Source organism: Oncorhynchus gorbuscha, unplaced genomic scaffold, assembly GCF_021184085.1.
Source record: "Oncorhynchus gorbuscha isolate QuinsamMale2020 ecotype Even-year unplaced genomic scaffold, OgorEven_v1.0 Un_scaffold_1906, whole genome shotgun sequence".
Taxonomy (NCBI): domain Eukaryota; kingdom Metazoa; phylum Chordata; class Actinopteri; order Salmoniformes; family Salmonidae; genus Oncorhynchus; species Oncorhynchus gorbuscha.
This window is the reverse complement of record NW_025746555.1, coordinates 75,157-99,760: the sequence shown is the minus strand read 5'-3', so window position 1 is coordinate 99,760 and position 24,604 is coordinate 75,157. Positions and strand designations below refer to the sequence as shown.

The following is a 24,604-nucleotide window of genomic DNA, read 5'->3' as shown; positions in this document are numbered from 1 at the left end:
TGAATGAACACTTATTTTAACTTCCTTTTAACATGAGTCTTCAATTTTCCCAGGTAAGAAGTTTTAGGTTGTAGTTATTATAGGACTATTTCCCTCTATACCATTTGTATTTCATTAACCTTTGACTATTGGATGTTCTTATAGGCACTTTAGTATTGCCAGTGTAACAGTATAGCTTCCGTCCCTCTCCTCGCTCCTGCCTGGGCTTGAACCAGCAACACAACGACAACAGCCACCACATCGAAGCAGCGTTACCCATGCAGAGCAAGGGAAACAACCACCCCAAGGCTCAGAGCGAGTGAAGTTTGAAACGCTATTAGCGCCCGCTATCTTGCCAGCCATTTCTGAATTCTGATTTCTGATTGTTATGAAAACTTGAAATCGGCCCTAATTAATCGGCCTGTCGACCTCTACTCGGTACCCCCTGTATATAGCCTCGCTATTGCTAATTTACTGCTGTTATTTAATTATTTGTTACTTTTATTTTTTACTTATCAATTTTTTACTTCTTTTTTAAAAACTGCATTGTTGGTTAAGGGCTTGTAGGTAAGCATTTCACCGGTTGTATTTGGAGCATGTGACAAATTAAAATAGATTTAACTATATATAGGGAGTACGGTGTCATTTGGGGCTCAATCATACACTTGGGTGACATGATTACAGTTGATGTCTGAGTAGCCAAAGTGTTTTTTCCCCCAACACTTTTCAAACAAGTTTGAAAGGTTCTCTTTAAAAAAAAATCTTCTTATAGTTTTTTCCTCCACAGGAGACCTTCTCCTCATGTTCATTTAGCAGGGCTCTACGCTGACCTTTCTTTTATTACAAGGAGCACATTTGTGCCGAGTTGAAAAATGTAGGCGCACACAAATACATTTTGAAGCACAATGAAATATATTAAAGCTAGAATTCCAAAAATGTCTTGGTACACTGGTGCTCCTAGGATAGAATTCCAGGTCAGACAGCTAAATATTTAGGTGCAAATGTGAGTAAAATGGTCACTCTGTTTATCCAAACTTTGCTTTATTTGTTACTGCTAACTTACAATAGGAAGAGCATTTAGGCCTACTGTCTGTTAATAATGACATATGACTATGTAGAACAAGACCTACTGTCTGTTAATAATGTCATATGGCTATGTAGAACAAGGCCTACTGTTAATAATGACATATGGCTATGTAGAACAAGACCTACTGTCTGTTAGCCATATGTCATTATTATGTAGAACAAGGCCTACTGTCTGTTAATAATGACATATGACTATGTAGAACAAGACCTACTGTCTGTTAATAATGACATATGACTATGTAGAACAAGGCCTACTGTCTGTTAATAATGACATATGGCTATGTAGAACAAGGCCTACTGTCTGTTAATAATGACATATGGCTATGTAGAACAAGGCCTACTGTCTGTTAATAATGACATATAGCTATGTAGAACAAGGCCTACTGTCTGTTAATAATGACATATGGCTATGTAGAACAAGGCCTACTGTCTGTTAATAATGACTATGTAGAACAAGGCCTACTGTCTGTTAATAATGACATATGGCTATGTAGAACAAGGCCTACTGTCTGTTAATAATGACATATGACTATGTAGAACAAGACCTACTGTCTGTTAATAATGACATATGACTATGTAGAACAAGGCCTACTGTCTGTTAATAATGACATATGGCTATGTAGAACAAGGCCTACTGTCTGTTAATAATGACATATGGCTATGTAGAACAAGGCCTACTGTCTGTTAATAATGACATATAGCTATGTAGAACAAGGCCTACTGTCTGTTAATAATGACATATGGCTATGTAGAACAAGGCCTACTGTCTGTTAATAATGACTATGTAGAACAAGGCCTACTGTCTGTTAATAATGACATATGGCTATGTAGAACAAGGCCTACTGTCTGTTAATAATGACATATGGCTATGTAGAACAAGGCCTACTGTCTGTTAATAATGACATATGGCTATATAGAACAAGGCCTACTGTTAATAATGTCATATGGCTATGTAGAACAAGGCCTACTGTCTGTTAATAATGACATATGGCTATGTAGAACAAGGCCTACTGTCTGTTAATAATGACATATGGCTATGTAGAACAAGGCCTACTGTTAATAATGACATATGGCTATGTAGAACAAGGCCTACTGTCTGTTAATAATGACTATGTAGAACAAGGCCTACTGTCTGTTAATAATGACATATGGCTATGTAGAACAAGGCCTACTGTTAATAATGACATATGGCTATGTATAACCATGCCTACTGTTAATAATGACATATGACTATGTAGAACAAGACCTACTGTTAATAATGACATATGGCTATGTAGAACAAGACCTACTGTCTGTTAATAATGTCATATGACTATGTAGAACAAGGCCTACTGTCTGTTAATAATGACTATGTAGAACAAGGCCTACTGTTAATAATGACATATGACTATGTAGAACAAGACCTACTGTCTGTTAATAATGACATATGGCTATGTAGAACAAGACCTACTGTTAATAATGACATATGGCTATGTAGAACAAGGCCTACTGTTAATAATGACATATGACTATGTAGAACAAGACCTACTGTTAATAATGACATATGGCTATGTAGAACAAGGCCTACTGTCTGTTAATAATGACATATGACTATGTAGAACAAGACCTACTGTCTGTTAATAATGACATATGGCTATGTAGAACAAGGCCTACTGTCTGTTAATAATGACATATGGCTATGTAGAACAAGACCTACTGTCTGTTAATAATGACATATGGCTATGTAGAACAAGGCCTACTGTTAATAATGACATATGGCTATGTAGAACAAGACCTACTGTTAATAATGACATATGGCTATGTAGAACAAGGCCTACTGTCTGTTAATAATGACATATGGCTATGTAGAACAAGGCCTACTGTCTGTTAATAATGACTATGTAGAACAAGGCCTACTGTCTGTTAATAATGACATATGGCTATGTAGAACAAGGCCTACTGTTAATAATGACATATGGCTATGTATAACCATGCCTACTGTTAATAATGACATATGACTATGTAGAACAAGACCTACTGTTAATAATGACATATGGCTATGTAGAACAAGACCTACTGTCTGTTAATAATGTCATATGGCTATGTAGAACAAGGCCTACTGTCTGTTAATAATGTCATATGACTATGTAGAACAAGGCCTACTGTCTGTTAATAATGACTATGTAGAACAAGGCCTACTGTTAATAATGACATATGACTATGTAGAACAAGACCTACTGTCTGTTAATAATGACATATGGCTATGTAGAACAAGACCTACTGTCTGTTAATAATGACATATGGCTATGTAGAACAAGACCTACTGTTAATAATGACATATGGCTATGTAGAACAAGGCCTACTGTTAATAATGACATATGACTATGTAGAACAAGACCTACTGTTAATAATGACATATGGCTATGTAGAACAAGGCCTACTGTCTGTTAATAATGACATATGACTATGTAGAACAAGACCTACTGTCTGTTAATAATGACATATGGCTATGTAGAACAAGGCCTACTGTCTGTTAATAATGACATATGGCTATGTAGAACAAGACCTACTGTCTGTTAATAATGACATATGGCTATGTAGAACAAGACCTACTGTTAATAATGACATATGGCTATGTAGAACAAGGCCTACTGTCTGTTAATAATGACATATGGCTATGTAGAACAAGGCCTACTGTTAATAATGACATATGACTATGTAGAACAAGGCCTACTGTCTGTTAATAATGACAGATGGCTATGTAGAACAAGGCCTACTGTTAATAATGTCATATGACTATGTAGAACAAGGCCTACTGTTAATGTCATATGGCTATGTAGAACAAGGCCTACTGTCTGTTAATAATGACATATAGCTATGTAGAACAAGGCCTACTGTCTGTTAATAATGACATATGGCTATGTAGAACAAGGCCTACTGTTAATAATGTCATATGGCTATGTAGAACAAGGCCTACTGTTAATAATGTCATATGGCTATGTAGAACAAGGCCTACTTTTAATAATGTCATATGGCTATGTAGAACAAGGCCTACTGTTAATAATGTCATATGGCTATGTAGAACAAGGCCTACTGTTAATAATGTCATATGGCTATGTAGAACAAGGCCTACTGTTAATAATGTCATATGGCTATGTAGAACAAGGCCTACTGTTAATAATGTCATATGGCTATGTAGAACAAGGCCTACTGTTAATAATGTCATATGGCTATGTAGAACAAGGCCTACTGTTAATAATGACATATGGCTATGTAGAACAAGACCTACTGTTAATAATGTCATATGGCTATGTAGAACAAGGCCTACTGTTAATAATGACATATGGCTATGTAGAACAAGGCCTACTGTTAATAATGCCATATGGCTATGTAGAACAAGGCCTACTGTCTGTTAATAATGACATATGGCTATGTAGAACAAGGCCTACTGTCTGTTAATAATGTCATATGGCTATGTAGAACAAGGCCTACTGTTAATAATGTCATATGGCTATGTAGAACAAGGCCTACTGTCTGTTAATAATGACATATAGCTATGTAGAACAAGGCCTACTGTCTGTTAATAATGACATATGGCTATGTAGAACAAGGCCTGCTGTTAATAATGTCATATGGCTATGTAGAACAAGGTCTGCTGTTAATAATGTCATATGGCTATGTAGAACAAGGCCTGCTGTTAATAATGTCATATGGCTATGTAGAACAAGGCCTACTGTTAATAATGTCATATGGCTATGTAGAACAAGACCTACTGTTAATAATGACATATGGCTATGTAGAACAAGGCCTACTGTCTGTTAATAATGACATATGACTATGTAGAACAAGACCTACTGTCTGTTAATAATGACATATGGCTATGTAGAACAAGGCCTACTGTCTGTTAATAATGACATATGGCTATGTAGAACAAGACCTACTGTCTGTCAATAATGACATATGGCTATGTAGAACAAGACCTACTGTTAATAATGACATATGGCTATGTAGAACAAGGCCTACTGTCTATTAATAATGACATATGGCTATGTAGAACAAGGCCTACTGTTAATAATGACATATGACTATGTAGAACAAGGCCTACTGTCTGTTAATAATGACAGATGGCTATGTAGAACAAGGCCTACTGTTAATAATGTCATATGACTATGTAGAACAAGGCCTACTGTTAATAATGTCATATGGCTATGTAGAACAAGGCCTACTGTCTGTTAATAATGACATATAGCTATGTAGAACAAGGCCTACTGTCTGTTAATAATGACATATGGCTATGTAGAACAAGGCCTACTGTTAATAATGTCATATGGCTATGTAGAACAAGGCCTACTGTTAATAATGTCATATGGCTATGTAGAACAAGGCCTACTGTTAATAATGTCATATGGCTATGTAGAACAAGGCCTACTGTTAATAATGTCATATGGCTATGTAGAACAAGGCCTACTGTTAATAATGTCATATGGCTATGTAGAACAAGGCCTACTGTTAATAATGTCATATGGCTATGTAGAACAAGGCCTACTGTTAATAATGTCATATGGCTATGTAGAACAAGACCTACTGTTAATAATGTCATATGGCTATGTAGAACAAGGCCTACTGTTAATAATGACATATGGCTATGTAGAACAAGGCCTACTGTTAATAATGTCATATGGCTATGTAGAACAAGGCCTACTGTCTGTTAATAATGACATATGGCTATGTAGAACAAGGCCTACTGTCTGTTAATAATGTCATATGGCTATGTAGAACAAGGCCTACTGTTAATAATGTCATATGGCTATGTAGAACAAGGCCTACTGTCTGTTAATAATGACATATAGCTATGTAGAACAAGGCCTACTGTCTGTTAATAATGACATATGGCTATGTAGAACAAGGCCTGCTGTTAATAATGTCATATGGCTATGTAGAACAAGGCCTGCTGTTAATAATGTCATATGGCTATGTAGAACAAGGCCTGCTGTTAATAATGTCATATGGCTATGTAGAACAAGGCCTACTGTTAATAATGTCATATGGCTATGTAGAACAAGGCCTACTGTTAATAATGTCATATGGCTATGTAGAACAAGGCCTACTGTTAATAATGTCATATGGCTATGTAGAACAAGGCCTACTGTTAATAATGTCATATGGCTATGTAGAACAAGGCCTACTGTTAATAATGTCATATGGCTATGTAGAACAAGGCCTACTGTTAATAATGTCATATGGCTATGTAGAACAAGACCTACTGTTAATAATGTCATATGGCTATGTAGAACAAGGCCTACTGTTAATAATGACATATGGCTATGTAGAACAAGGCCTACTGTTAATAATGTCATATGGCTATGTAGAACAAGGCCTACTGTTAATAATGTCCTATGGCTATGTAGAACAAGGCCTACTGTTAATAATGTCATATGGCTATGTAGAACAAGGCCTACTGTTAATAATGACATATGGCTATGTAGAACAAGGCCTACTGTCTGTTAATAATGACATATGGCTATGTAGAACAAGGCCTACTGTCTGTTAATAATGACATATGGCTATGTAGAACAAGGCCTACTGTTAATAATGACATGGCTATGTAGAACAAGACCTACTGTTAATAATGACATATGGCTATGTAGAACAAGGCCTACTGTTAATAATGACATATGGCTATGTAGAACAAGGCCTACTGTTAATAATGACATATGGCTATGTAGAACAAGACCTTCTGTTAATAATGACATATGGCTATGTAGAACAAGGCCTACTGTTAATAATGACATATGACTATGTAGAACAAGACCTACTGTTAATAATGACATATGACTATGTAGAACAAGGCCTACTGTTAATAATGACATATGACTATGTAGAACAAGACCTACTGTTAATAATGACATATGACTATGTAGAACAAGGCCTACTGTTAATAATGACATATGACTATGTAGAACAAGACCTACTGTTAATAATGACATATGACTATGTAGAACAAGGCCTACTGTTAATAATGACATATGACTATGTAGAACAAGGCCTACTGTTAATAATGTCATATGGCTATGTAGAACAAGGCCTACTGTTAATAATGTCATATGGCTATGTAGAACAAGGCCTACTGTTAATAATGACATATGGCTATGTAGAACAAGACCTACTGTTAATAATGTCATATGGCTATGTAGAACAAGGCCTACTGTTAATAATGTCATATGGCTATGTAGAACAAGGCCTACTGTTAATAATGACATATGACTATGTAGAACAATGCCTACTGTTAATAATGTCATATGGCTATGTAGAACAAGACCTACTGTCTGTTAATAATGACATATGGCTATGTAGAACAAGGCCTACTGTTAATAATGACATATGGCTATGTAGAACAAGACCTACTGTTAATAATGACATATGGCTATGTAGAACAAGGCCTACTGTTAATAATGTCATTTGGCTATGTAGAACAAGACCTACTGTTAATAATGACATATGGCTATGTAGAACAAGGCCTACTGTTAATAATGACATATGGCTATGTAGAACAAGACCTACTGTTAATAATGACATATGGCTATGTAGAACAAGACCTACTGTCTGTTAATAATGACATATGGCTATGTAGAACAAGACCTACTGTTAATAATGACATATGGCTATGTAGAACAAGACCTACTGTTAATAATGACATATGGCTATGTAGAACAAGGCCTACTGTTAATAATGACATATGGCTATGTAGAACAAGACCTACTGTTAATAATGACATATGGCTATGTAGAACAAGACCTACTGTCTGTTAATAATGACATATGGCTATGTAGAACAAGACCTACTGTTAATAATGACATATGGCTATGTAGAACGAGACCTACTGTCTGTTAATAATGACATATGGCTATGTAGAACAAGACCTACTGTCTGTTAATAATGACATATGGCTATGTAGAACAAGACCTACTGTTAATAATGACATATGGCTATGTAGAACAAGACCTACTGTCTGTTAATAATGACATATGGCTATGTAGAACAAGACCTACTGTTAATAATGACATATGGCTATGTAGAACAAGACCTACTGTTAATAATGACATATGGCTATGTAGAACAAGACCTACTGTCTGTTAATAATGACATATGGCTATGTAGAACAAGGCCTTAGTTTTATTTTTCTTCCACCACCACATTTATTTGATTGATTGAACATTCAGGCTGTCTTCTAGTAGGCCGTTCTGTACTCAACCTGTCTTCTAGTAGGCCGTTCTGTACTCAACCTGTCTTCTAGTAGGCCGTTCTGTACTCAACCTGTCTTCTAGTAGGCCGTTCTGTACTCAACCTGTCTTCTAGTAGGCCGTTCTGTACTCAACCTGTCTTCTAGTAGGCCGTTCTGTACTCAACCTGTCTTCTAGTAGGCCGTTCTGTACTCAACCTGTCTTCTAGTAGGCCGTTCTGTCCTCAACCTGTCTGTGTGTTCTCCCTACAGATCTGAGGCCTTCAGCCAGGAGAGCTCTCCCATGGAACAGGAAGTGATGCACATATACTCCTCCTCCCCCCCTCCGCTGGACGACGAATCAGGGGGAGAGGAGGACGATGACGAGTTTGGGGATTTCTCTGGGGGTGTGGCAATGTCATCCAACCAGCCGTGCCCCTCCACAACAGACCCCGCCTCCCCGACCCCATCAGCTGTGAGCTTTAGTGTTAGTAACTCCTCCTCTTTCTCCGGAACTACCCATAGCAACGGAATCTCGAAACAGTTCCGAGCAGCAGACGACCTGAAGAAGCCATGGGCGCCGGTGGTGGACCAATCACAGTCCGCTAATACTGGGACCTCAGAGGTCGGCAGGGTTCGGCCGGGGTTGGAGGTCAAAGGGCAGCCCTGTCATTGCGACCTCCCTGACCTCCCTCTCACCAATGGGTTTGTCAAGCGGAATCACCAGGGGACCATGTCTGCAGGTAACAACTTTAGTCCTGAGGGCTGTCATGGAGTTGTTTGTGAGGTTGTTTTTGTTGTATTGTGTTTTTAATCCTCAATCATTTTGAATATTTACTGTTGTACTCAAATGGCTGAGGCATCTCTATATGTATTTGAAATACGTTCCAGTAAAATGTATGAATTAATTCACCACAGGTCTTGTACCAGCTGGCCTGGGCTCCCCCAGCCAGGAGCAGGGGTTTGCAGACTTCTCTGCGTTCGCCGAGCCAGAGATGGAGCTGGAACCCTGGTGCTGCGGCTTCACTCACACTCACAGTACGGAGCACAGGAAGGACGGCAGGATGGAGGAGACAAACCTAACCAACGGTTTCTGCAATGCACACTCGGTCCAGAAGGACATGGAGCAGCGGGCCAGAATAGAGCCTGGCGGGCCTGACTCTCAATGTTTAGCACAGCAAGAGGACAGGGACTGCACTGGAGTCCAGCAACACTGTGAGCTAAGGGGCCACCCTCAGGACTCTGGCCTCTTAGCCCCCATAGAGGTGCTCTGTGCTAGGGGTGAGGGGCTGGGGGAGCCTGGAGAGAGGGCACCCAGCATCAACAGGGATAGCATGCTTACACAGGACCCAGAACTGGGAGGGAGGAGGGTGGAGGAGGAGGAAGATAAGGAGAGCGAAACAGAGGACAGTGTCTCTCCTCTCCCCACCACAGTCAGTGGGTCAGTGAGTGAGGAGTTTGCCTCCTCTGGTGAGGCTGTGTCGTCAGACGCTTTGGAGGAGTTTGGGAACTTTGGCGAGACGGTCTTCACTCCCTCGTCAATAGGGGAGGAGGAGAAGGAGAAAGAGGAGGCGCAGCGGAGTGACCTCAGGGAGGAGACCGAGACAAAGATGGTGGAGGAGGAAGATGAAGAAGAGGACTTTGGAATCTTCAGGGATGCTGGATCCTTCCCTAGCCAGGAGGACTTTGCTGACTTCAACCAATCGGAGTCCAGGACACAGGAGGGCTTTGTTGACTTTGAACAGGACTATTCTGAGGACCCAGGTCCGACCCAGGCATGTGGGGAGGAGGTTGGACATGGAGACCTTCCCCTCAGCGACAGCTTTGCAGACTTCCACTCTGCTCCCCTGGAGGGGCAGGGTGAGAGGGAGGAGGGCTGGGGGGCGTATGGGGACCAGAGAGGTCTGTCGGAGGGGGAGACCTGGGCAGAGTTTGGAGAGGAGGATAGAGCCAGGCGGACAGAAGAGGCAGAGGAGAAGAAGTGGGGAGAGAGATGTCAGGGAGGTGCTGCTGTACGAAGGGACAGTCTGCAGGTGAGTGGTCTGAGTTATTAGAGTGGATTTATATTGTGTAACGCCGGAGAGGCAGTCCCAGCTCCAACACCTCACATTTTCCCAACACGGCCGACACACAATTTATACCGGTGAGATGAATGGTCAGCCGCCGCATGCTCTAATGTAAAGTGATAGAGAGTTGGGACTCCAAACAGGATTCTCCAGGAGTCTGGATAACGAGGCATCCAACAGTACTTAGTTGTCCCACGTCTGGTAGAAATCCACTCTGACATTTGTAGTATGTTTGTCATAACCTTTGACTCAAGAATAAGAATAATTCTGCCCAGATGGTTTTTATTATTGTATCAATAGATTGTCACTGCAGTTCGCCTAAAGGTAGTTCCTAGAGGTAGTTCCTAGAGGTAGCTCCTAGAGGTAGCTCCTAGAGGTAGCTCCTAGAGGTAGCTCCTAGAGGTAGCTCCTAGAGGTAGCTCCTAGAGGTAGCTCCTAGAGGTAGCTCCTAGAGGTAGCCCCTAGAGGTAGCCCCTAGAGGTAGCCCCTAGAGGTAGCCCCTAGAGGTAGCCCCTAGAGGTAGCCCCTAGAGGTAGCCCCTAGAGGTAGCTCACACCTAAATGAGTTTGGCAGGAAATGTCTTATTCCAGCAGACTTCAGTTTGCTTCAAAATCAGGTAGATGGACATAGTTAGTTTAAAAATCTTTCCAATTAATTGTGTTTGATTACAATGTAGTAGACTGCACTGTACTAGATCTCAAACAAGCCATGTCTCTCCCATTCAGGACTCCCTGTCTATCCGGCTACAGAGAGTCCTACAGACCAGCTTCCCTGCAGTGGCAGTCCCAGAACTGGATCAGGAGAGGGAGGAGACTGACGTGGAGGGGGAGGAGACTGCCGTGGAGGAGGAGGAGACTGCCGTGGAGGAGGAGGAGACTGCCGTGGAGGAGGAGGAGACTGCCGTGGAGGAGGAGGAGACGGGGGTGGAGGAGGAGGTGGAGGACAGTGGGGATGAGGTGTTGAATGTGCTCAGCCTCAGGGCTCTGCTAGAGACTCTAGACACACAGCCTGAGAAAGAGGAGACGAAGGGGCTCAACCACACTACACACTGGTGAGAGAACCTCTAGTGATGATGATGATGATTATAACAATGATGGTTCAGTGGAATAACAGCAGATAGCATTGGAGGCTGGCCAAAGCACTACTCTGCTGTATGTGACCGCCTCCTTGTTTGCTTTACCCAGGGTTCCTAGGGGCGCGTGGCGGCAGCCTCAGGACCTCCACGATGCTGTGGGCCTGGGATTCCAGTGGGGCGGTTCCCATAGCAACAGGGCCCTGCTCCGCTGTCTGGGGATGGACACCAGAAACATGGTAACTGTCTCTTTTTCAGTTTAAAGCCACACTCTGTAGTTATGTGAATGGTTCCATCAATGATGTAGTAAGTAATGTGTCTGTCTGTCTGTCTGTCTGTCTGTCTGTCTGTCTGTCTGTCTGTCTGTCTGTCTGTCTGTCTGTCTGTCTGTCTGTCTGTCTGTCTGTCTGTCTGTCTGTCTGTCTGTCTGTCTGTCTGTCTGTCTGTCTGTCTGTCTGTCTGTCTGTCTGTCTGTCTGTCTGTCTGTCTGTCTGTCTGTCTGTCTGTCTGTCTGTCTGTCTGTCTGTCTGTCTGTCTGTCTGTCTGTCCGTAAGCCCCTCCCTCTCTCCTCCCTCCCCATAATTCCATATTGTACATCATCTACTGTAAATATGTCTGTATATCCCCTTTACTATGTAGAAGTGTTCTGTTGTTGCTGTATCTATAGTGTACTTACTGTATGTGGATTATGTGTCAATTCTTCATCTATAATATAATGTTATTCTGTCTGTATATTCTGTTTATTGGTGTAAAAGCAGCACCGTTTCAACAGCTTGAATTCCTGCTACATGTACAGTTACTTGGTGATTTCTGATTCTGTCTCTCCTCCACAGTTGTTCACTGGTCAGAGAAAGCAGCCTGTCATAGTTCCTGTGTTTGCAGCCAGCCTGGTGAGTGGACTGATGCAGATACTGTACTGTGTCCCAAATGGCTCCCTGTTCCCTATACAGTGCACTACTTTAGACCAGGGCCCATATGGACACAGTCCATGGTAGACCTAGTTCCATTTCTGTCCCTAGATCCTCCCCCTAAGCATGTGTACCAGTCAGTTTGTTCCATTATGCCACTCCTTGTCATGCCAAACATGACCAGGAGTTGACATGATAGCACCAACAGATCTGGGACCAGGCTACCTTCCCTTAGACTTGTATGCTGATAGCCCCTTAATGTTCACAGATCTAAAACTACTGGGTAGGTGTAAAGCAATGAGATGATGACTTGGCAGTCGGCCATTTTGCTTTCTCCCGTTATCCCCCCCTCTCCTCTCTCTTTCTCCTGTTATCTCTCCTCTCTCCTCTCTCTCTTTCTCCCATTATCTCCTCTCTCCTCTCTCTCTTTCCCCCGTTATCCCCCCTCTCTCCTCTCTCTCTTTCCCCCGTTATCTCTCCTCTCTCTCTTTCACCCTCTCCCCTCTTTCTCTCTCAGGGAATGTTAGAGCCCACCAAAGAGCCACTGAGACCAGCTTCAACTGCGGAGAAGACTGCTGCCACAGCACAAGCACTTCCTGGGTCACAGGAAACCACCACCACCTCGTCAATACAGGTACAGAAACAGGTGTAGGGAGAAGTTGTCCTAGATGCTGATATGTGGTCAGTTTAGCATTTTCCCTCCAAATGGTTACAGTTAGAATTGCGGGAGGTGAAGCAGATCCTAGATCTGTACTTAGGGGAAACTTCACTCCAGAGCAACAGGCACAGCACGGCTGTGTGTGAACATGTTACCAGCTGTTAAACACTCCTCCGTCTTTGTTTCCTCAATCCTGAACCCCTTTCTCAAAGCTCATTGAGGACAGTCTATGGCAAGGATGTGACAGTTGGTAATGTTTCCAGACAGCCTGTGGCTAGGATGTGACAGTTGGTAACGTTTCCAGACAGTCTGTGGCTAGGATGTGACAGTTGGTAATGTTTCCAGACAGTCTGTTGCTAGGATGTGACAGTTGGTAATGTCTCCAGACAGTCTGTGGCTAGGATGTGACAGTTGGTAACGTTTCCAAACAGCCTGTGGCTAGGATGTGACAGTGGGTAACGTTTCCAGACAGTCTGTGGCAAGGATGTGACAGTTGGTAATGTTTCTAGACAGTCTGTGGCTAGGATGTGACAGTTGGTAATGTTTCCAGACAGTCTGGCTAGGATGTGACAGTTGGTAACGTTTCCAGACAGCCTGTGGCTAGGATGTGACAGTTGGTAATGTTTCCAGACAGCCTGTGGCTAGGATGTGACAGTTGGTAATGTTTCCAGACAGTCTGTGGCTAGGATGTGACAGTTGGTAATGTTTCCAGACAGTCTGTGGCTAGGATGTGACAGTTGGTAACGTTTCCAGACAGTCTGACTAGGATGTGACAGTTGGTAACGTTTCCAGACAGCCTGTGGCTAGGATGTGACAGTTGGTAACATTTCCAGACAGTCTGACTAGGATGTGACAGTTGGTAACGTTTCCAGACAGTCTGTGGCTAGGATGTGACAGTTGGTAATGTTTCCAGACAGTCTGTTGCTAGGATGTGACAGTTGGTAACGTCTCCAGACAGTCTGTGGCTAGACTGTGACAGTTGGTAACGTCTCCAGACAGTCTGTGGCTAGACTGTGACAGTTGGTAACGTTTCCAGACAGTCTGTGGTGAGGATGTCACAGTTGGTAATGTTTCCAGACACTCTGACTAGGATGTGACAGTTGGTATTGTTTCCAGACAGTCTGTGGCTAGGATGTGACAGTTGGCAATGTTTCCAGACAGTCTGTGGCTAGGATGTGACAGTTGGTCATGTTTCCAGACAGTCTGTGGCTAGGATGTGACAGTTGGTCATGTTTCCAGACAGTCTGTGGCTAGGATGTGACAGTTGGTGACGTTTCCAGACAGTGACTAGGATGTGACAGTTGGTCATGTTTCCAGACAGTCTGTGGCAATGATGTGACAGTTGGTCATGTTTCCAAACAGTCTGTGGCTAGGATGTGACAGTTGGTCATGTTTCCAGACAGTCTGTGGCTAGGATGTGACAGTTGGTAACGTTTCCAGACACTCTGACTAGGATGTGACAGTTGGTAATGTTTCCAGACTGTCTGTGGCTAGGATGTGACAGTTGGTAACGTTTCCAGACACTCTGACTAGGATGTGACAGTTGGTAATGTTTCCAGACACTCTGACTAGGATGTGACAGTTGGTAATGTTTCCAAACAGTCTGTGGCTAGGATGTGACAGTTGGTAATGTTTCCAGACATCCTGTGTCTGACACAGTAGTATACTCAACACAAACAGGGCAACATTGGGCACTGTATTTTACACTCCCTTGATAATGAAGTTAACCCAAAACTCTGACCTATGATCAGATATCCTTACTGCGGATCCTAACCTTAGCATTAGGAGGATAATGACAATATCTGACCCTAGACTAACTAGCTCCCAATTCCTCTGTGCTGTCCTCTATCCATCACGAAGACCTGGCCATATTCACAAAGTGTCTTGGAGTAGGAGTGCTGATCTAGGATCAGTCTTTTAACTCATAATCAATAAGATAACAAGAACCAGGGGGACCTGATTCTAGATCAGCACTCATTTGTCTGATGTGTTTTTGTGAGTATGGGCCTTTAAGAGACTGTGTTGAATAGAGGGCACACTGCTGAGCCTCACTACAGTTTGTTCCTTCCGCCAGCAGGGGGCCCCCCAGCCTTGGTCCCAGTTTGACTGGAGCAGCAGTGGCCTTGGCATCAACCGTCAGGATGGTACGTCCTCCCACTGAGCCCCCTACCGACAGGGCCAGAGATGAGGCTGCTGAACACACTCTCCCCTCCGACTCTGCTGCTACCTGACTCCTGTTATTCTCTTTGGTTCCAATGTCCACACCAGCATACTAGACTACCATTTATAATGAAGCAATGTGTTGGACATGCATTCTAACTAAGTGGTATGCAAGTGTGGACTTTGGAACATAGGGACTATCACTCCCCCCCCCCTCTCCATCTCTCCTCTGCTCCTCTCTTCACATTGATGTCTCCCTCTAGATGGTACTACTCATTTTCATGACCTACTGTCCCTTTAATTGTATCTTGTACTGTGGAATCCCAAGACTCTCTCTCTCTATACGTCTAACTTAACCGGCTACCTCGTCTGCCCTGTATAGAGTGATGGTGATGAGGTTTCTCACATGTTGTTACCCTTCATCATTGATCCAAACACTGTTTCTTATTGCACTTGGCGAGAGATCTTTCAGTATTAGTGGAGGGAATGGGGCAAAGACAAGTCAAGCCATATAGATGAATGTGTGGCCATAGCCTAAAGGGAATCCCCCCCAGTAGCTGCATTTTGGTTGTAGTAGAAATAAGCTCATGTGAAAAAGCCTGAAATCCAGACCTGTTCTGTACTGACATTCCACTCCTTGTACTTTGTCATATGCCAAAAATTATGTTTGGCATGACATGAAGTGGCATGTTAGCACAAACAGACTGGTATCCAGACTAGAGAAAGCCAGGATCCTCTTACTAGTACCCAGGATAGAGAAAGCCAAGATCCTCTTACGAGTACCCAGACTAGAGAAAGCCAGGATCCTCTTACTAGTACCCAGGATAGAGGAAGCCAGGATCCTCTTACTAGTATCCAGGCTAGAGAAAGCCAGGATCCTCTTACTGGTACCCAGGATAGAGGAAGCCAGGATCCTCTTACTAGTACCCAGGCTAGAGAAAGCCAGGATCCTCTTACTAGTACCCAGGCTAGAGAAAGCCAGGATCCTCTTACTAGTACCCAGGATAGAGGAAGCCAGGATCCTCTTACTAGTACCCAGGATAGAGAAAGCCAGGATCCTCTTACTAGTACCCAGGATAGAGAAAGCCAGGATAGAGAAAGCCAGGATTCTCTTACTTGTACCCAGGATAGAGAAAGCCAGGATAGAGGAAGCCAGGATCCGCTTACTAGTACCCAGGCTAGAGAAGGCCAGGATCCTCTTACTAGTACCCAGGCTAGAGAAAGCCAGGATCCTCTTACTAGTACCCAGGATAGAGGAAGCCAGGATCCTCTTACTAGTACCCAGGATAGAGAAAGCCAGGATCCTCTTACTAGTACCCAGGATAGAGAAAGCCAGGATAGAGAAAGCCAGGATCCTCTTACTTGTACCCAGGATAGAGAAAGCCAGGATAGAGGAAGCCAGGATCCTCTTACTAGTACCCAGGCTAGAGAAAGCCAGGATCCTCTTACTAGTACCCAGGCTAGAGAAAGCCAGGATCCTCTTACTAGTACCCAGGATAGAGGAAACCAGGATCCTCTTACTAGTACCCAGGATAGAGAAAGCCAGGATCCTCTTACTAGTACCCAGGATAGAGAAAGCCAGGATAGAGAAAGCTAGGATCCTCTTACTTGTACCCAGGATAGAGAAAGCCAGGATAGAGAAAGCCAGGATCCTCTTACTGGTAGCCAGGATAGATAAAGCCAGGATAGAGAAAGCCAGGATAGAGAAAGCCAGGATCCTCTTACTAGTACCCAGGTAGTACCCAGGATAGAGAAAGCCAGGATCATCTTACTAGTACCCAGGCTAGAGAAAGCCAGGATCCTCTTACTAGTACCCAGGCTAGAGAAAGCCAGGATCCTCTTACTAGTACCCAGGATAGAGGAAGCCAGGATCCTCTTACTAGTACCCAGGATAGAGAAAGCCAGGATCCTCTTACTAGTACCCAGGATAGAGAAAGCCAGGATAGAGAAAGCCAGGATCCTCTTACTTGTACCCAGGATAGAGAAAGCCAGGATAGAGGACGCCAGGATCCTCTTACTAGTACCCAGGCTAGAGAAAGCCAGGATCCTCTTACTAGTACCCAGGCTAGAGAAAGCCAGGATCCTCTTACTAGTACCCAGGATAGAGGAAGCCAGGATCCTCTTACTAGTACCCAGGATAGAGAAAGCCAGGATCCTCTTACTAGTACCCAGGATAGAGAAAGCCAGGATAGAGAAAGCCAGGATCCTCTTACTTGTACCCAGGATAGAGAAAGCCAGGATAGAGGAAGCCAGGATCCTCTTACTAGTACCCAGGCTAGAGAAAGCCAGGATCCTCTTACTAGTACCCAGGCTAGAGAAAGCCAGGATCCTCTTACTAGTACCCAGGATAGAGGAAGCCAGGATCCTCTTACTAGTACCCAGGATAGAGAAAGCCAGGATCCTCTTACTAGTACCCAGGATAGAGAAAGCCAGGATAGAGAAAGCCAGGATCCTCTTACTTGTACCCAGGATAGAGAAAGCCAGGATAGAGAAAGCCAGGATCCTCTTACTGGTAGCCAGGATAGATAAAGCCAGGATAGAGAAAGCCAGGATAGAGAAAGCCAGGATCCTCTTACTAGTACCCAGGTAGTACCCAGGATAGAGAAAGCCAGGATCATCTTACTAGTACCCAGGATAGAGAAAGCCAGGATAGAGAAAGCCAGGATCCTCTTACTGGTACCCAGGATAGAGAAAGCCAGGATCCTCTTACTAGTACCCAGGATAGAGAAAGCCAGGATAGAGAAAGCCAGGATCCTCTTACTGGTAGCCAGGATAGATAAAGCCAGGATAGAGAAAGCCAGGATAGAGAAAGCCAGGATCCTCTTACTAGTACCCAGGTAGTACCCAGGATAGAGAAAGCCAGGATCATCTTACTAGTACCCAGGATAGAGAAAGCCAGGATAGAGAAAGCCAGGATCCTCTTACTGGTACCCAGGATAGAGAAAGCCAGGATCCTCTTACTAGTACCCAGGATAGAGAAATACAGGATCCTCTTACTAGTACCCAGACTAGAGAAAGCCAGGATCCTCTTACTAGTACCCAGGATAGAGAAAGCCAGGATCCTCTTACTAGTACCCAGGCTAGAGAAAGCCAGGATCATCTTACTAGTACCCAGGCTAGAGAAAGCCAGGATCCTCTTACTAGTACCCAGGCTAGAGAAAACCAGGATCCTCTTACTAGTACCCAGGCTAGAGAAAGCCAGGATCCTCTTACTAGTACCCAGGCTAGAGAAAGCCAGGATCCTCTTACTAGTACCCAGACTAGAGAAAGACAGGATAGAGAAAGCCAGGATAGAGAAAGCCAGGATTCTCTTACTGTTTTCTGTTTAAGCTGCTATTCTGTGTTTTCTTATATTCTTCTGTATCTTTACTTTTCATTTTCTTTGTAAAATAAAGAGGACATATATATTCAGTAAACTGAAACTGATCTTTACAATCACTGTGATTATATTAACACAATTTCTGCAAAAGAAAATACAATTTGATTTAGCTTGAATATGTTTTTATATTTCTTTTTAGATTCCCCCCAACCAATGAGATGTTTTTAATGTTCTTTCAGTGTGGTTGCAATAAACACTGTTGTAAATACGTGAATAAACCTCTTTCTAATATATTACACCTATCTGAGCTGTCCTGCCTCTTGGTTTTCTCTGGCTGTTCTATCACTGCACTGACGACTTTCCTCCATAGACATGGATAGATGTAACACATCCTGGTTTAACATCGGCAGTGCCATTGAGACCGTTCACCATAAGGAAGCAGTCAACTGGGTGGGAATTTCTATAGGATAAGTAAGGATCACAGAATTCCATTCAGGTCAGCAGGAAGGATCTGCCAATGAATTATACTCCTGAGCAAACGTCCCATACCTGGATGTGGCTGTAAATCACCCACCTTGGCCTTAATGCCTGTTCAGACAATACACTCCAGGAGGCAGTATGCAAACCCTTTCAGTTTGTTAACCGACTGTCAATTAACTCATTTAAGTCAAATGGAGAGAGCCCTTAATATTGCTGCCCATGCTGTCACGGAATCCAGAATGGCAAAGATGTAAGGAAGAGCCCTCTATCCAACTCTATGCTGCTTTCCTCTGTTCTGGAGATTCTTATTCCAGCTCCATACTGCCACCCACTGTGTTGAAAGACCAAATTCTTGATGGTTTCTTCACCACTTGCTAGTAGTTTGTACACCTTTTATTTGGACCAAGGACAGAAGTGCCATGGTGGTCTTTTTGTTTTGAACTCTAAACACAGGTGCAATGTGTGTGTGTGTGTGTGTGTGTGTGTGTGTGTGTGTGTGTGTGTGTGTGTGTGTGTGTGTGTGTGTGTGTGTGTGTGTGTGTGTGTGTGTGTGTGTGTGTGTGTGTGTGTGTGTGTGTGTGTGTGTGTGTGTGTGATGTGGTGGATCCAGAGCTAGACAGTGACACAAGCAGCCGTCCAGCTGACACCCTGAACCATCTCATGTCTACTATGGAGAACACCACCACCTCCGCCAGGTCAGACTGACACACACACACACACACGTAGAGATCAATAATTGCTAATCAAGCATAATCGATTGGTTTTATATCGTGCTCTGCCAGGTCTGAAAGAGCTTTGCATGGAAAGAGGGGAAACTCACCTGCAATCAAATGTCACCTCTGTGTTTTCCATCTTAATGTGTTGTGTGTGTTTGTGTCAGGAAACCCCATAGGGATGAGGAGGACCAGCTGAGTGAGAAGGCAGCCAGGGTGATCTGTGGGCTGGCTGACCTGTCCTTCATGAAGGCTAAGGTCCTAATGTTCCCCATCACCCTCACACCAGCCCCTGGCTCTGGTACACTGCTAGAGTGATGCACACATACACATGGACATACACATACCCAGTTCCTAGTTGGCCTACTTCTTCATTGCACAAAGGAATAACCTCAACCAAATTCCAAAGACTGGTGACATCCAGTGGAAGCGGTAGGACCTGAAAACCAGTTCCTGAGAAATATTGTTTGCCAACGAGAACTCACTGAACAGAGACCTAAAAAAAAAAAAAAAAATCTGAACGGTTAGTCCTCTGGGTTTTGCCTGCTACAGAAGTTCTGTTATACTCACATTCATGATTCAAACAGTTTTAGAAACTTCAGAGTTTTTCTATCAAAATCTACGAATAATATGCAAATCTTATATTCTTGGCATGAGTAGATGGAAGTTGAAATGGGGCATGCTATTTATCCAAAAGTGAAAATTCTGCCCCCTAGCCCCAAGAGGATTAAGAGTGTGCTTCTAATCTCAGTTTGTTACCTGTATAAATGACACCTGGGAGCCAGAAATCTTTCTGATTTAGAGGGTGTCAAATACTTATTTCCCTCATTAAAATGCAAATCAATTTATAACATTTTTGACATGCATTTTGTTATTACTGTCTCTCACTGTTCAAAGAAACCTACCATTAAAATTATAGACTGATAATTTCTTTGTCAGTGGGCTTAACGTACAAAATTAGCAGGGATCAAATACTTGTTTCCCTCACTGTAGTTAGTCTTTTGTTCTGAATGTATTGATGTATTTATGTTGTGACACAGTGGTTGAGGTCTAAGACTGATCCACATTTACCTCCAGTCATCTGCCTCGTTCCCCCAGTGGAATTAGATCAATTTCCTGTTTCTCTTTTCAAGATGGACATTTTATCTTCATGTATTTATTCTTAATGTGTGTATAGTTATTCATGTGAATTCGTCATAAATCCATAGGAAATATATTGTATTTAATATTTTCATAACAGTTTGGAAATAACAATATTTATATGATATATGTTTGTTGTTGATCCAGAGTGTGATTTCCTCTTAAATGGCACCCCATTCCCTATATGGGACCTAGTGGTCCTTCTGTAGCTCAGTTGGTAGAGCATGGCGCTTGTAACGCCAGGGTAGTGGGTTCGATTCCCGGGACCACCCATACGTAGAATGTATGCACACATGACTGTAAGTCGCTTTGGATAAAAGCGTCTGCTAAATGGCATATATTATTATTATTATTATTATTATTATTATTATATAGTGCACTATTATTGTCCAGAGCCATATGGGCCGTTGTGAAAAGTAGTGCACTACATAGGGGATAGAGTGCCATTTGGGACAAAGCCTATCATCATGGGGTTAACTACTGTTAAATAATATAATAGCACAAGTCTTAATGAATAGAACCCTACTATTTCTGATTAGTGTCTCGGGGGAAACACAGTCCTGTGTGTTCAGATGATCTGCCATTAAAGGGACAATCCACTATTGGTACATCCATTTTTTTTACCTTTAAATGAATGATATGTATCCATTGATTGGTAGAGAATTTAACATGAGTTTAGTTTGAATGTCTTTCCCAATCAGAACCCAAATGATCAGCTTGTTTCACGACATTTCTTGTAAATAATGTAATTGGTAACTAACGCTGTAAAGCTTCAGAATGTGGTTAAACTATCATGTTGATCTCATGGATGGTCAGTCCTTGCATCCATCCTTGCTTCATCTTTGAATTTGAGTGGTTTAATTTCTCCATCCCAGCTGTTTACCCAAAGAAAGTGGTGGGGGGGAATTTAGTTGTTTGAATCCCAGATTGCCCCTTTAAGGATCATATGGTGATGCTCACAGGAGCAATATGAATTTATTTGATTTCTTATTTCCATTTTGTGTGTTTGATATTTGGGTTTGTGACCGTTTCTCACACTTGTTCCGGCTGCCTGTCTACATCTTCAAGGAGGCCTTTGTACATTCTAAAGATATGAAATGAATGTGACCTGTAGTTCACTGGTGCTGAATAATAAGATCACATTCTAAAGATATGAAATGAATGTGACCTGTAGTTCACTGGTGCTGAATAATAAGATCACATTCTAAAGATATGAAATGAATGTGACCTGTAGTTCACTGGTGCTGAATAATAAGATCACATTCTAAAGATATGAAATGAATGTGACCTGTAGTTCACTGGTGCTGAATAATAAGATCACATTCTAAAGATATGAAATGAATGTGACCTGTAGTTCACTGGTGCTGAATAATAAGATCACATTCTAAAGATATGAAATGAATGTGACCTGTAGTTCACTGGTGCTGAATAATAAGATCACATTCTAAAGATATGAAATGAATGTGACCTGTAGTTCACTGGTGCTGAATAATAAGATCACATTCTAAAGATATGAAATGAATGTGACCTGTAGTTCACTGGTGCTGAATAATAAGATCACATTCTAAAGATATGAAATGAATGTGACCTGTAGTTCACTGGTGCTGAATAATAAGATCACATTCTAAAGACATGAAATGAATGTGACCTGTAGTTCACTTGTGCTGAATAATAAGATCACATTCTAAAGATATGAAATGAATGTGACCTGTAGTTCACTGGTGCTGAATAATAAGATCACATTCTAAAGACATGAAATGAATGTGACCTGTAGTTCACTGGTGCTGAATAATAAGATCACATTCTAAAGATATGAAATGAATGTGACCTGTAGTTCACTGGTGCTGAATAATAAGATCACATTCTAAAGACATGAAATTAATGTGACCTGTAGTTCACTGGTGCTGAATAATAAGATCACATTCTAAAGACATGAAATGAATGTGACCTGTAGTTCACTGGTGCTGAATAATAAGATCACATTCTAAAGATATGAAATGAATGTGACCTGTAGTTCACTGGTGCTGAATAATAAGATCACATTCTAAAGACATGAAATGAATGTGACCTGTAGTTCACTGGTGCTGAATAATAAGATCACATTCTAAAGATATGAAATGAATGTGACCTGTAGTTCACTGGTGCTGAATAATAAGATCACATTCTAAAGATATGAAATGAATGTGACCTGTTGTTCACTGGTGCTGAATAATAAGATCACATTCTAAAGATATGAAATGAATGTGACCTGTAGTTCACTGGTGCTGAATAATAAGATCACATTCTAAAGATATGAAATGAATGTGACCTGTAGTTCACTGGTGCTGAATAATAAGATCACATTCTAAAGATATGAAATGAATGTGACCTGTAGTTCACTGGTGCTGAATAATAAGATCACATTCTAAAGATATGAAATGAATGTGACCTGTAGTTCACTGGTGCTGAATAATAAGATCACATTCTAAAGATATGAAATGAATGTGACCTGTAGTTCACTGGTGCTGAATAATAAGATCACATTCTATAGATATGAAATGAATGTGACCTGTAGTTCACTGGTGCTGAATAATAAGATCACATTCTAAAGATATGAAATGAATGTGACCTGTAGTTCACTGGTGCTGAATAATAAGATGACATTCTAAAGATATGAAATGAATGTGACCTGTAGTTCACTGGTGCTGAATAATAAGATGACATTCTAAAGATATGAAATGAATGTGACCTGTAGTTCACTGGTGCTGAATAATAAGATCACATTCTAAAGATATGAAATGAATGTGACCTGTAGTTCACTGGTGCTGAATAATAAGATCACATTCTAAAGATATGAAATGAATGTGACCTGTAGTTCACTGGTGCTGAATAATAAGATCACATTCTAAAGATATGAAATGAATGTGACCTGTAATTCACTGGTGCTGAATAATAAGATCACATTCTAAAGATATGAAATGAATGTGACCTGTAGTTCACTGGTGCTGAATAATAAGATCACATTCTAAAGATATGAAATGAATGTGATCTGTAGTTCACTGGTGCTGAATAATAAGATCACATTCTAAAGATATTAAATGAATGTGACCTGTAGTTCACTGGTGCTGAATAATAAGATCACATTCTATAGATATGAAATGAATGTGACCTGTAGTTCACTGGTGCTGAATAATAAGATCACATTCTAAAGATATGAAATGAATGTGACCTGTAGTTCACTGGTGCTGAATAATAAGATCACATTCTAAAGATATGAAATGAATGTGACCTGTAGTTCACTTGTGCTGAATAATAAGATCACATTCTAAAGATATGAAATGAATGTGACCTGTAGTTCACTGGTGCTGAATAATAAGATCACATTCTATAGATATGAAATGAATGTGACCTGTAGTTCACTGGTGCTGAATAATAAGATCACATTCTAAAGATATTAAATGAATGTGACCTGTAGTTCACTGGTGCTGAATAATAAGATCACATTCTAAAGATATGAAATGAATGTGACCTGTAGTTCACTGGTGCTGAATAATAAGATCACATTCTAAAGATATGAAATGAATGTGACCTGTAGTTCACTGGTGCTGAATAATAAGATCACATTCTAAAGATATGAAATGAATGTGACCTGTAGTTCACTGGTGCTGAATAATAAGATCACATTCTAAAGATATGAAATGAATGTGACCTGTAGTTCACTGGTGCTGAATAATAAGATCACATTCTAAAGATATGAAATGAATGTGACCTGTAGTTCACTGGTGCTGAATAATAAGATCACATTCTAAAGATATGAAATGAATGTGACCTGTAGTTCACTGGTGC

The 24,604-nt window shown here is 41.6% G+C and overlaps 1 protein-coding gene across 3 annotated transcripts; it reads left to right on the top strand.

Moving 5' to 3' along the window:
- On the top strand, nucleotides 1-20,143 carry LOC124024519 (aftiphilin-like). 3 transcript variants are annotated; one of them, XM_046338439.1, is made up of 10 exons: nucleotides 1-53; nucleotides 8,537-9,006; nucleotides 9,182-10,296; nucleotides 11,055-11,380; nucleotides 11,514-11,640; nucleotides 12,235-12,291; nucleotides 12,827-12,943; nucleotides 15,042-15,111; nucleotides 19,537-19,621; nucleotides 19,807-20,143. In XM_046338439.1, exons 2-10 carry the CDS (start codon nucleotides 8,568-8,570, stop codon nucleotides 19,955-19,957), a joined length of 2,487 nt encoding a protein of 828 aa, XP_046194395.1. In that variant the 5' UTR covers nucleotides 1-53; nucleotides 8,537-8,567; the 3' UTR covers nucleotides 19,958-20,143. The 3 variants fall into 3 exon arrangements, with proteins under 3 accessions (XP_046194395.1, XP_046194397.1, XP_046194394.1); XM_046338441.1 differs by lacking the exon at nucleotides 1-53 and having other exon boundaries at nucleotides 8,136-9,006; nucleotides 15,045-15,111; XM_046338438.1 differs by lacking the exon at nucleotides 1-53 and having other exon boundaries at nucleotides 8,136-9,006.
- The last annotated feature ends 4,461 nt before the right edge of the window (nucleotides 20,144-24,604 follow it).